The 14,546-nt window shown below is 41.3% G+C and overlaps 1 protein-coding gene across 2 annotated transcripts in view; it reads left to right on the top strand.

The window, feature by feature from the left end:
* Positions 1-14,546, top strand: part of vgll4b (vestigial-like family member 4b) — a 22,180-nt gene continuing 7,634 nt past the window's right edge. The window contains exons 1-3 of one of the 2 annotated variants that reach the window (XM_061290588.1): positions 1-222; positions 2,291-2,364; positions 13,388-13,613. In XM_061290588.1, the coding sequence (XP_061146572.1) occupies positions 2,301-2,364; positions 13,388-13,613 (290 nt within the window). In that variant the 5' untranslated portion in view covers positions 1-222; positions 2,291-2,300. Of the gene's footprint in view, positions 223-2,290; positions 2,365-8,873; positions 9,275-13,387; positions 13,614-14,546 lie in introns of those variants that run through there. The other variant, XM_061290587.1, reaches the window with a different exon arrangement.

A 14,546-nucleotide genomic window follows, 5' to 3' on the forward strand; every position in this document is an offset into this window, starting at 1 on the left:
GGCATTCCTGCCTCCTCCTTCCTCCTCCTTCTTTCCCTCGTTTACAACCAAGTCGGTCCCGACAGCTCAGTTACTATACTATTGTCCTCCCTCCCACGGAGCCGTTTAGCTGCGGATTAAGCTTTGTATCTCTGTGGAATATACACTTTAGTCCCTCACCGTTTGTTTCCCTATGCTTGGACGTTGTACTACTGGAAGATACCAAAGTGGCGCTTAAAGGAGGTACGTGCTTATCAACGTAAACATGGCAAAGTGTCCCGAGGCGGCTTTAGATTGATACATTTCAAAATGTTGAATACATTTAATCATATTTTCCTCACGGAAATAACAATTATAGAAGATACGATGATAATTTAACCGCCAATTGTGGGGAGTAACGTTTAATTTTGCGATAGGAAGTGGTACTGGCCAAAAAATATAGCTAAATAGCGTATGTAACGAACGTCTTATTTTCTGTCATGACAATTACCGAGTGGCTGCGTCTTATGTAAATGGAAACCGTGGGACAGAAATCCAAGTGTGCTGCGTAGAAATGTGGACGCACTTGTATTGTCGCTTTCATTGTCAGCGTACTAGTGTAAATAAAGTTAGAAATAAACTTCTAGTTTATTTTTCCTTGTGGGAAATAATGAGCAGGAAGGTATTTTGGCATCTGAGGAATGCAATCCAAATTGTCTTTTCTTTTTTTTTTTAAATCCACAAATACTTTGCATACCATTGCTGGACAAACTGCTCCAAGTTGGAGGACTAAACGCTCGAATAAGTTATTAGTACTAAAATAACTTAACTAACATAAATAACAACTTAAAAACAAGTCGAAATTTATTAAATCCGAAATGCATTTCAATAGGCAGGTATTGACATACAAAACAAGTGCTGTAGTATCACCAAAAAATGGTTAAATTTGGACACAGTCTGAGTAGTACGGAAGAGGATTAGGGCCAGTGAAGAAAAATAAAACGAGGGGTGAAAGGATTCTGACTTTATTCTCAGAATTCTGACTTTAAAGTGGGAATTCTGACTTTATTCTCAGAATTCTGAGAATAAAGTCAGAATTCTGAGAATAAAGTCAGAATTCCCACTTTAAAGTCAGAATTCTGAGAAAAAAAGTCAGAATTCTGACTTTAAAGTCAGAAATTGGGAATTCTGACTTTAAAGTCAGAATTCTGACTTTATTCTCAGAATTCTGACTTTAAAGTGGGAATTCTGACTTTAAAGTCAGAATTCTGACTTTATTCTCAGAATTCTGACTTTATTCTCAGAATTCTGACTTTAAAGTCAGAATTCTGACTTTATTCAGAATTCTGAGAATAAAGTCAGAATTCTGACTTTAAAGTCAGAATTCCCACTTTAAAGTCAGAATTCTGAGAATAAAGTCAGAATTCTGAGAATAAAGTCAGAATTCTGACTTTAAAGTCAGAATTCTCAATTTCTGACTTTAAACTCAGAATTCTGACTTTATTCTCAGAATTCTGACTTTAAAGTGGGAATTCTGACTTTATTCTCAGAATTCTGACTTTATTCTCAGAATTCTGAGAATAAAGTCAGAATTCTGACTTTAAAGTCAGAATTCCCAATTTCTGACTTTAAACTCAGAATTCTGACTTTATTCTCAGAATTCTGACTTTAAAGTCGGAATTCTGACTTTATTCTCAGAATTCTGAGAATAAAGTCAGAATTCTGAGAATAAAGTCAGAATTCTGACTTTAAAGTCAGAATTCTGAGAAAAAAAGTCAGAATCCTGTCACCCCTCGTTTTTTTTTTCTTCACTGGCCCTAATCCTCTTCCGTAGAGTAGAGTACATTTAACAATACATTTATTATTCTATCTTCAATTTACTATACTCTCAGAAGTGTTCCTAATGCTTACAGGAAGACCGGAGCTGAGATTCCATCCATACTACGTCAGAACTGTGAGGCAGATATATTAACCACTAGCCCCACCATGCTGCCCACAATAAACCTTTTGTTGTTGTTGCATATACCTCAATGACAGCGTCAATCAAAATTGAACAAGATTATCTTTAACTGTCTTATTTATTTTAGAACAGTCTGTATGTTCCCAACCCCAGAACCAAACACTAGAGATAATGACTAAACCAACATTTAAGCATACACGCACACACACACACACACACGCACACACACACACACAGACACACACACACACAAAAAGTACCCCTCATAAATTAGTGGAATTGTGTGTATAGTTGTGGCCTGCTGAGACCCACAAATACCCACTTGAATATTTTGTGTGTTGGTGTATTTAAATCTAATTCTCCATCCCACAGGCTACCCAGCATGGAGACGCCACTGGACGTTCTGTCAAGAGCAGCGTCATATGTTCATGCTAATGAAGAAGAGCGTAAGTTTTTTTTTTTTTTTTGTATTCTTGATTGTATACCTATTTCTAAAATCTCATGATTTGATTTTAAACTCACTTGAAAAGGAAACAAAGAAGCATGTCACTCCTTCCCCAAATCAAATCTCAGTTGTAGTATCAAGACTGACCTATTTATCTAAGTGAAGAGCATTTAATAAATCTGAACAAAGATTATTTACATATTTATACATTATATGAAGTGAACAAAGATTTGTTTTTAACCGATTAGTTCAACGTGAATGATATTCCGTGGCTCACCTGATGATGCTAACCTGCCTCTTTTGGCACACTCATTGGCGTTACACCTCCATCAACATAAATGCATGTTATGAAACACAACATAAGAGATTATCATTTATGACATCATAGAAGAGAAAGCCCTTTGCCAAAAATGTGTGTTCCCGCACCCATAGGAAAGAGTGTAACGTTCCGCTCGGCTCAATCCTCCGCGCTGCTTTGTGACATAACACAATAGTTGTCTTTATGCATTTGAAAATGAGACATAACTGCTTTCAACTGCCACCAATGTTACTGTTCAACAAGCTTGCCAACAGCAGTAGAGTCGAGTTACTTCCGGTGACTTTTCTCCACATCCGTCTTTCCTAAATGTCTTATCCTTTCCATTCGTGGGAGGTTTTCTTTTTTTCGATGTAGAATTCCTTCCGAGATTAGGAGGAAATGGCCCAAATCCTTCTCAGCAGGCCTCTCTGCTGCGGGCTAGACCCGTGTGCGAACAGAAGTCAACCATTTCAATTCAGAGAATGGTGCTTATTTAGAACGGGATAAGCTTTTATTAGCACTGCCGTGGGCAAATTACAATTATGCAGCATCAAAATAGACAGTAGTTGATGAATAAACAGTGAATGTCAACAGTAACAAGCTTAGTCAGCAGTTTTGTACGGAGAAAATTAATACAAGTGGGAGAGAATAATGCTACACATACTCGCATAAAATGATGTTGCATACTCATTCAAAACAACGCGGATTAGAACTCAAGAACACATTTAAAAAAAAAATTTAAGGCATGTGAAATTTTCTGTGACTAATCCATGAATCTCCATGCTAAAAATTCAGGCAGAGGATGCACAGTTTGGCCCTTGTTGTGTCCAAGCAACTTGGAATGTCGAGCAAAAAAATGCTCACTTGTGTAATGGCAGCCTGGGAATGTACAGACGCAGCTTCTCTCGCGTGTCAGCAGCTGGTATCCCATCATGCATTGTCCCGCATCAACTGAAAGCCAGCTCCTTGCTCCCCCCCCCCCTCTCCCGCCCCCCCCCTGCTGTGTTTTTGTTTTGTCACGTTTAGTTGCGGGCTACTTTTTTTGTCTCACGACAATGCACGCACAATAGTGCAGGAGGGAATTTGGCGAGTGAGTCATCCCATCCTGCTCGGCGACTCTGACGGCCCAGATCGACAGGCCTCCACCAATTTGCTCTCACCTGTGACGAACGTTCCTAACTCTGTTTTGGGCGTGCACCACAGGGAGTGGCCCAAACCTGTCAGCGCCCACGGAAATTACTATGCTGTATTATATCATATAACATGTCAAATGTTGCTTCAAGCTTGATTTCTGTACAAGTGCCCACTTAAGCGTGGGCCTATTTTTGACTCCCTGTTTCAATGTATACATTAGAAGTGAAGTGATTGTGAAGTATAAAATAGCTGTCAGACAAGTCAACAATGTGAGGTCTTTAACTTGCCGCCTCTTGCTCAGATATTACCTCTAGAAGCAGAAAACCAAACCGGCAGGACAACTCGGTCCTTCTTCCCATAAAAGAATATAAGCACAGTTGAATATTTCTTCTTTTATGGATACTGACTTCTTGTCCCTTGAGCCATTTCATATTGACTAGCCTGGACAAGAGTTGTGCACCACCAATTGGAGATCTTTGGTCACATATTTCGTTTTTGTACCCGTTTTCGGGACAAAGAAAGCCAAAGATTAGGCAGAATGCATTTGTGGAGTGAATTTTTGCAGAAAGTCATGGAGGGACAGCAGTTGACCTTTTAGTGACAATTTCCAACTTTAGAGACATATTTTAGATTAATTGAGGCATGTCGATACATGCAGTTTAATTACTCATTTTTTGTCCGTAACTATTAGACCACATAAGGTTAGAGAAAAAATGTTAACACAATTCCCCCAGTCTTGTGTTTTTTGAGAGAGAGAAATAAAACCGTGTCTCATTCCCTCCTTTATTTACACGGGTTGTTCAAACATTAGCAGATTTGGCGAGCTCTCGCTTGTGCGATGGTAGATTTGCTGGGAACGGTCTGTTAGCCTAAACTGTCTTTTAATCACCAGCTAAGAATGACTTGCAAACACCTGTGCAGTAATATTTCAAACATTATAGAAGGCTGTCAGCCGAAACCCGTTGGAGATTGCCAGAAGGGTAACGCAAAGTGAAATTTGAGAAGCAGCACCAGGGCACTTTGTCTAAACTTCGCCAGGAAAGGTTGTTTGACTGAAGATGTATGTGTGTGTATGGAGGGGGTTAAGTTAAGGATGGGCTGGGTGTGTTTTAGCACTACCCTCCGGGCAGTTGATTCAACTGGCGTAACATGACTCGGGCAGGTTGTAAACAGTCGGACAATCGCAGGAGCATATGGAAAGCGAGCAGCAAATATCTGCTGCTCATCTATCCTGTCTCCCTGATGAAGGCATTTGTGGTTGTTTCAAAATGTCATTGGGCCTTTTCTTGATGTGACAAGTGTTTTGTGGAGTTTTTTTTTTTTCTTTTTTAAAAATCGACAAATGACAATACATTTAGTTCCAATAACACGTGGTAAACTTTAAATCATCGGCTTTAACCAATGTTATTTATCGTTGGATTTCCTCCGATGCCAGGCGGCAAACTACCTATGGGCAACATTTTATTACACTATCAAGATGTCATTGTTGTTTCAGCAATCACCTTTTTGGTCATCCGCAGTAGATGCATAAATCTACTATCAGCACCGCTTTTATCAGAAGAATAAACCGTTCTGCGTTGATAACTAGGTCACCGGTGGTTTACAAAGTCATAGGCATTGCACTTAAACATTAACTTTGTGTTACATCTTTGATCTTTTTCTTTTGTTGGATTCAACAGCATAGTCTTGCCATGTGAGCCGTCTGTACTGCTGATTGTATTTTATTTAAATGGCAATTCATTTAAGGAATCAAAAGGTGTTGTTGTTTCCTCTATCGTTACGTCCTGCACCCCTAAAACCAAGTGAGTTGAACCAGAGAGACGCGAGAACTGCTTAAAAAGTAAACGTTGGCCTCCTTTAATTTGAATGAGTAAGCAATCAATGATTAAACCGCTCGAGAAAGGCAATGACGTAGTCAAGTCACTAACGGCTACAACCCAAGAAAGGAAAGCACAGAGAAGCTCCATATTAGAAACAACATAGCAAGAACCCCCCCCCCCCCCCCCCCCACAAAAAATGTTTTTCACCGTTTGCTCCTTAGTAGACGGGTCATCTTAACAGGTCAGAGGGCACGAAGGGTTTGGGTTGCGGGACTCACATTTAGTCCCTTATTGTCTTATATTCACTCCCGTCCTCACTGACCCTTTCCATGTGTCATTGTTTCTTTTTCATGGTCGAGTAGGCGGCTGAGGAGTCACAAAGGCGGCGTGTCAGAGGGTCACCGTCACATTTGAATTGTGTGCTGTAGCTAAAAGGTTTTTAAAATTGACAATTTGATCCAAACAGTAATTTGGAGGCGCCTGGGCAAGGCCTTCATTCTTTCTCTGTAAATGCCAAGCTGGGTAGTCTCCTACCAACTGGGCAATCTTGGAACTTTCGCTCAGACTGTGCTGACCACACATACTTGACATTCTTCTCTTTTTGATCGCCCTCTCCATAGTCACTCGGCATGAAATAAAACTCCACTTCCATGCTTGTCACAGAGCAGAACTGGAAAGCGTTTATAGAAGTTTAGTAGTAGTGTTTCAAACGTCTGATGTCGTTTACTTAAACAAATTAACACCACACCTTAAATAAATAACTGCTTGTTCCAGATAGGAAAAAAAAAAATCCTGTGAATTATTCAGTCACAGCTCAGGAGTTGTGAATTTGCATGTATTTTTTTTAAAATTATTATTATACCAATGACAGTAGAGCATCTGTTGTCATTGTTTTGGTGTAGCAACTTGATATTTCCTCTGCTCACCTTTACCGCTCCTGCCAACAGTGCGCCGACAATGCGTGTCGGTGTCCCGTTGCAGCCGTGTCCCCTTGCATCCGTATTGATGACAGTCTTAGTTGAAAAAAAAAAAAAAAAAGCCAATCGGGCTGATTCAACATGCTGTCAAATTACCACGCCATGCCGTGTAATGAAACATTTTGCACGTTCAAACTTTCTTCCATGCTGTCACCTTGATAGCAAATGGCAACAGCACAACTCATCGCGATGTCACTAAGTAAACAAAATGACTGCTCACTGAATAAAAGCTGAATACTTTCCGGATGCACTGTATGTCTATATTCACAATAGTTCAACATCAATCTGTTAAAAGTAAACTTGCATTTCTTTAATTCTAATATTTTGTGTGTGCACTAATCTACTTTCCTACCCCCCTGGCCCATTTCCCCAAAACATACTTTTTCCATAATTGCCTTACTAAACTGGAAAACGGCGTGGGTGTTCTCAAAGTGTTCGATTCAACTTGCCGCAGCACGTTAATAACGCGTGAGGACGACTCACCGGTGAGTCTTTGCTGGGCTGATATCCAGACGCGCCCACTACTTGGACAGAGAGAGGGATGCCTGGGCCTGAGTCACAACATGCAGGCCCGTCACCACCTTGTCCTGACAGAGAAGAAAGCGGCAGCTTTTACGCCCACTTCAAACGTGGCGCAATTTGGGAAAGTGTCCCTGAAAAATGATAACACAATTGGGGAGTTTTGTGTGACATCACATGCAATATCATATTATTTCCCTAACTCTTCTCTTGTATGACCGTTTCAATTCATTTGACACATTTCCCCATAGGAGGAATTGTCTCTAAATGAGAACAACTTGGGAGTCAAGCAGCATCACGGAACGCAGTAGTTTGCAGCTGTAAAGCAATGAAAGCAGCTCTCTGTTCTAACCAAGGCAAACGAGAGTGTGTGAAAGTGAACACAATGGGGCTCCAACAAGTTAATGCTAATGTTGAGCTCTGGATAGGGAAAGGCAACGGGAGGGGGAGCAGAAAAAGGGTTGAGGCATGTTTGTGTGTGTGTACAAGAACAAAGAGGGAAGTGTTAAATGGTGTGTTTATGAGCAAGGTTATAGGGGAAATTATGGTTTGGTGTCAGTTTGCAGTAGAGTTGGGAGCAGGATATTAAAGTTGTCATGGTGGACTGATGATGATTTGAACCCGTTGGTATTAGGAGGCTTTCTATTTGGGCTGGGCGACTTTGATATTATTATTATTTCTAATTCTCCACATAATTACGGTTTTCCATATTAAGCTTTTAATGAAGGTTTCAGGGAACTTCCTGGTCTATATTAATTTGCAAAACCGCACGGAAAAGTTTGGTTTTTATATGTGTGTTCTCTTCAATCGATTTGATCTTTCTTTCTTTTTTTTTTTTTTATGAACTCGTGCCTTTTGCTTCATTTGCCCTAATAAATTAGCACTTTTTCTTCTGGACCCTAGAGGGCAGCAGACATACATGTTTAAACTAAAGGCTGTTTTGCTTTGTTTATACGCATTCAACTTCCTAAGGCCTTGCCATATTGCACATTTAACATCTAATAGTAACTTCATAAATTATTGAAGGCTTGTTACAATTATAAAACGTATATTATGTCATATGGTTGTGTGCTATCAACTATTGTATCTTTCATAAGTCTTTTCGATCATAAGCACCGATTTTTTTATTGTTCTATTTGCCATATGTGTCCCACTTACTTTCTCATTATTTGATGTGATTATTGCTCCTGTACTTTTCCCCACTCCTCTTCCAACATGTGGTTTGAGGAGCTCACTCTCACCCTCCAGCACCCCCCCCCCCCCCCCCCCCCAGTTGGGATATGTTTGGAGAGGCTGATCTGGTGCATAAAACATCCCTGAGATGTGAGGCCCTCCAGGGATTTACCAAGCATGCCCAGTGCCTCTGGATAGTAGAACAGGAAACCCATAGACCCTGTAACCGTCATATTAACCACTGGACTCACAGTTCTGAGTTTCAGGATTTGAATATGGCCCTGGGGGCAAGTTGCATAGAAAATGGATGGGTGGTTATTAAAAATGCAGGGGACCTGGTCGTTAACACGTCTGCCTTACAATTCTGGCCTTCCTGTGTGAGGTTCTCATGCACTCCCACCCAGTGCGCAAACTTCCTCCGCAGCCCAAGGAAATAATTTTTTATACATGTCAAAAATATAATTTCCCCTTCATATACTATACCTCGACAGTAGTTGTTTTGGTTTCAGCGCCACCTGTTGTCCAAAGAGAGAACGCAGCTTGTCGTGCGCTTCCGCACTGGCGTGACGTCATAGACCGAGGCTCCATCCACTTTAGTGTGCGAGAGCTGGCCAGCATTGGAGTCATACTCGACATAGCCTGCGTGTCTGCAGTCTACTTACAGCTGGCTGTGAGCAGAACTGACGCTACTTTGCTCCTATTATTGCATACGTTTGCAAAGTCTTTCTCCAAACTCACCTCTAAGTAGTCTTCTATCACGGTGATTTTTGTTTGTTTTTCTACGGAGACTAAAGTAGGAGGCTGGGCCTTTTAACTTAGGTGTCTGTCGCCTGAAAAAAAAAAAAAAAAAAGAACCAGCAACTTGACTTATTTTTGTTGTCGGTAAGGGTGAGAAAAAAGGGCGATAAATGCTACTGACGAAAATGGATCTGTTGAATTTCCAGTACCTGGACAAGATGAACAACAACATTGGCATACTCTGCTACGAAGGTAAACTTGGAAGGCGGGTGGGGGATTTTGTCGATGGTTTTCTGCTTGTTTTTACAACTTGCAAAGTGGTGTTTTCAGTTGTTTTACACTCACGCTGGTATCGATGATTTTGCATTTGCAACAAGTTCAATGTGGTCGATGACTGCTTTTCGTAGTAGTATCAAAAGATATTTGTTTATGAACTGCGGTTTTGACATTCCCATGGAACTATCCTAACGTTGTGAAATTCGCGCAAGTTTCATCGTGCATAGCGCCATCCATCGCCATCGGCTACGCAGCTAACGTTAGCTGCTCGTGTCATTTTTGCAAATTGGCAAAAGTCTCCGCACTCCTGCATAGACACAGATGGAAAAACATCCATTATTTGTGTTAAATAATTCTTGGACTAATTAAGTGAAACAAGATTGCCTCCCAATACTTTAAATAATAGTTGATTGACACACAGACCAACACAAAATATATTGTGAATGAACTGTTTCTCATGTAGCTTTGACAAGCTGTTTGGCTTTGTTTATTTGACTAGTTGATGATCTTAGATCTTATTAGACAAATAATTCAAGTTTATCGCAGCCTTCCAGAAGTTACTAGATTTACCTTTGTGCAGATCAACCCCCCCCCCCCCCCCCCCAAATCATTTCATTCTTAGCCATTTTTCTCAGGCTGACACTGTACTACAAACACACAGTTCAGTTGTCAGTTTAACATCATAAATAAACCATCATTTATGACTTCATCTCTACTTGGCTGGTGGCAGTCTACCTTTATTTATATGTCAGGCCGCTTTTCAGGTTGTGTTTTGGTGCATTTCCAAGAACAGGAAAATGTCTGGCTGCTCAGTACTAGATCAATTTGTCATTTTTACCAAGCACACAAAACACAACTAGCGTAATGACTAATGACTAGCTTCTCTTTTGTCATGCCCATCAAATAAAGATTAGTTTTAAATTGAGCTCCATTACTCAGTGGTTACCTTCTCTTTATACTTGTACGGCCATTAAGATGAAAAAACAACTCAGAAGTCAACCAGCATCACAAAACAGTTGTGCTGTTCTATGAAATAGCAGTAGCTTTCAATCTTGTCGTAGTTTATTCTTCTGCCCCGCAATGAGTAAAAAGGATGAAAGTGCCACTGTCCGGGATTGAATCCAAACAGAAGGTTTCACTGTGATGTCTCGCCTCTCGGGTTTCACGCCATCTATCCAATTACACCACTGAACAGAGAAGGAGACTCTTGGGTATTTTATTTTTTTCTTTCTAATATGTACTTATCCTCTGGGTGTTTTGATGTCAAATTAGTCGATTCATGTTGCTTTTAGCTGTCTTAGCAGAACATGCACCTCGTGATAAGAAATACAAAAAGATCCAAAGAAAGAGTGAAAGAAAAGCCATGCGTGCCTAGACATGCTCACGACTTTGTGGAAGGAAGTTGTGATGTTGTCCTTCTGCTGTAGCGTTGCCATAAGCTTTAATAATATCTGGCTCATATGTAGATTGTCCTTTTGACTGGACAGTATATTTGGAAAAATAAACAAAAATATTGTGCATGATTGAAATGTGCGTGGTTTGACACGCTCTTATGAGACTTGAGCAGAGGATGTGAAACCTCCACTTGCCCTCGGTTTAGCAAGCATCAAAGGATAAACTTTTTTTTTTTGGAGACACTTCCCCAGAGAGAACCGACTCAGAAGATCAGAACAAGGAGTCCATTTTTAAAAAGTGAAGTAAAGTCAACGTCGCACTGCATTATTTATTTAACCTTTACATACCCACGCAACCCATTCTCATTTATAATGCCGACCTAGCAATTATCAAGTGACCCCAGCTCGCGCATGTGCATCCGCAACGCTATTATGTACGCCGAAAACAATAAGCAAAGCACAGGCATCCTGCAACCACGTACAATGAATGAAGAATGGGACATGTTTTAGCACAATAGTTGAGAAAAAAGGAGTTGCGAAAGAGAACAATAACTTAAAATGTGCTGAATGACAATGATGAAATAGCTCCCGTTTTATTTTGGTTTTATTGCTTTTTATAACATTTTGGATTTTCCTCACTTCGTTGCGCTCACTCCTTTCCCGGCCGGGATCCATTCCAACCAATGTTGGACTTTCCAAAGAACATCCGTCAAGTCTTTATTATTGATTCGTGTTAGATTTCCTTTGGAGTGATGAGCGAGATAAAAGCATCGCCCTAGGACTTAAGCTCACAAGCAGGGAGATAACAAGGCAAGCTTGGACTCATCTTGGAGTGTCTTGAGGGGGGGAGAGAAGGAAAAAAGAGCGCGAGTTCACCTCCGTTGGTAATCTAATCTCATCCAGATTTTAAGATGTTTGAAGTTCCGTCAAGAGAAAGAGACTTTGATCACGCGAGCCCAATCGAATGAGAGAGGAGTTTGACTTCCACTCACAAGCGTTTCTCATCTCACCATCTTTTTGATGTTCTTAATTAGAAGTAGAAAGACGACATGTGCACCAAAGTCAGTCGTGTCACACATATGGTCACATTTACAAATTTGCGTCTATTGTCATCTGTGGATCTCCAACAGCCATAAAGATGTTTAATTGTTACTTATGCCCATTACAAAACATTCAAAAGAAAGTTCAAATGTGCAAGTCCATACAGTAGCACAGTTAGTTCATTCTATATCATATAAAGTGTGACGATAAACTCAGAGTCAACAAAATCATTGAACAGATTGTGTTCTACTTTTGAGTTTCCACTCTGGTGTCTTTAATTAATTTGGATCAGAAACACAAGCCTATCCAAACGTTGTGCCCATCCCCTGCCAATATCCTGCATCCTGATTGGACGGTGTGCTGTCGCAAGTCTCTTCTTCCTTTTTATTGCCTGGTCAAATATAATGATGTCATCCCTGTTGCCATGGCGCACAGTGGGCCGAGCAGGAGCATGCCACTGGGAGTTGGGTGCTGGGTGGCACTGTTTGGGAGGCCAGGCTCGTGGGCCCACTTTCCATTTTTTTTGCGGCATGCTTATAAAATCATTTCTTATTTTTATTGGCTAAAGTAGACGTAGATCAAAGGCAACCAGTTGTTTTGAGCGTCATTACGACTTGGAAACTTGACGCACATGTATTTTCCTTCCAATGATTCAAGTTGATTAATTTAGCAAAAGTGAGCAGCCATTTTGAGCTCAGTTAATTCAACAACAAGAGTCCAGTTGTCTCAATACAACATTTTTATCTTCCCCTGATCTGGAGAACAGAGAGATGTAAAAAAAAAAGTTCTTTTTTTTGAGAGAGAGAGAGAGAGAGAGAGAGGGAACATTTCTATTTGTTATTGATATTTTGACAGTAAGTACATGAAAAAATGACTATTATGCTCTTTGCCTGATGATTTATGACTTTTCTCTGAAAAAGAACATTTCAAACAAGTTTCCACAGCATTTATGTCAGTATAAAAAGAGCATTGACCACAAAATGTCACAAGTCACTGGAGCTATTATGCATTTCTGACATAGAGAGCTATAAAAAGCCTGCATTTTCCAAACTTTTCTATGTCCCTGTCTTATATCAATCGCAGTGACGTGGAATGAGTGTACAAAGAGGACGTAGCAGTTTTCCACCTTCAATGCATGGACGAGCTCCGCGTGACAGAGGCTGCAGTTTGATATTGTAACGCTTTGGGAGTTTGGTGTTAGCAACAAACTTTTTGTTTGTCTCCGTTTTGGGAGTAGTTATGGAGAGTTTTGAGCTGAAGCTGTCTTTTTCTTCGACTCGTCTGTTTTGTTTGGGAAAATTCAGGCAGATGCATGAATCCAAAGCAGTGGAAAGTCCCCGAGCTGAGACTAAGCCAGTGGTACTTTTCCCTCATTCTCGTCTTTCTTTGCTCCCACTCACTGGCTACTCAGGAGGCCTTGTGGACCGGGGATGAGACTGTGGGGGGGTGGACTCGGTCAGCCAGAGAAATGCACACAAACAGCCGCAAGCAGAACCCGTCCGCAGGTTTCCGAAACAGTCCACCGCTAATTCTGGAAGAGCAAACCGAGTCAACACAACTGTTGCCTAAACACTCAGCAACCTCTAAATGGCACAAAGTTGTTTGGGACTTGAAACTTTCCTTTAGGCTTCTTTTTCTGTCTTCCTCTTCTTAGGAGAAGCAGCCTTGCGAGGAGACCCCCGACTGCAGTCTCTCTCCCTGTCCTCATCTTCTTCCTCCTCTTCCTCCTCCTCCTCATCTTCGTCATCCATCTCCAGCCACAGGACGGGCCCGCCACCCATCAGCCCCACCAAGAGGAAGCTGAGCGGGGAGCAGGGGGACAGCGACATGGACGACAACGAGCACGTGGCCAAGATGAGCCGTCTGTTCGCCGCACAGTTGTGAGTACAGTGGATCTGCCAGATCAACTCTACTCGTGTATTTTAAGAGGCTGATCTATGTAATCTTAAAAAAACAACAAAAAAAGTTTGTCATAATTTATTCCCCACTCGTGCCATGTCAACTTGCTTTTACTTCGAACTATGAAATCCTAAAAAGTCCCCACCACTTACATGGCCCACTTTGCCCACATTCCGTCTCGAGGGGGGCAGAGGATCCAGCACTCTGGATTCAGTCATGGGACCGCCGCCATTGTTATTTATTGCGGCGATGCGGATGGCCCAAACTCTGCTGCGTTTCATGCTTGCTGCTTAGTAAACAAACAGCTTGCGGAGCGGATCTGCGCCGCAAATGGCCGTCCTTGTCAGATGCCGCCGGTCTGCTTCTGCTCGGAAAACCCTACGGATGTGGAAATGTGGAAAAGCTGCTCACAATCCTCCCTCCATATTACTGTTGGGAGATTTGTTTCACATAAGACATAAATAATTGCATGCAGATTGAGTTACACATCGGGTCGAGCCACTGTGCTACACGTAGGGGGGCATGGGAAAAAAGGTCTTTTCTTCTCTGGTCTTGTGACTGCGCTCACATAACAAAGGATTAGCTTGTCCAACTTGACATTTGTGCACAGTCATCGTGTTTTCCCGCTCATCGTTGTTTCGGGAATTTACATTCTACTTTTTACAGCCATAACTAAGCAGTCGTGTCTACTTTTTTTTTTTTTTATTAAACTGTCAGGAGCGCACGGTTGACTTAACAAATACAACAAGGCCTGTTGTCCTATCAGCTTTCAAGTTGTCAGAAATTGTTTTTGAAGCCCCCTATGCACTCGGTGGCGTGGCCGAACATGACTGAAGTGTGTCATCACGCACACACGTGAGAAAAAAATAAATAAAATTGTGACGCTTTGCTGCACACAGAGATTTAGCCCCGGA

Source organism: Syngnathus typhle, linkage group LG11 (assembly GCF_033458585.1).
Source record: "Syngnathus typhle isolate RoL2023-S1 ecotype Sweden linkage group LG11, RoL_Styp_1.0, whole genome shotgun sequence".
In the NCBI taxonomy this organism is placed as follows: domain Eukaryota; kingdom Metazoa; phylum Chordata; class Actinopteri; order Syngnathiformes; family Syngnathidae; genus Syngnathus; species Syngnathus typhle.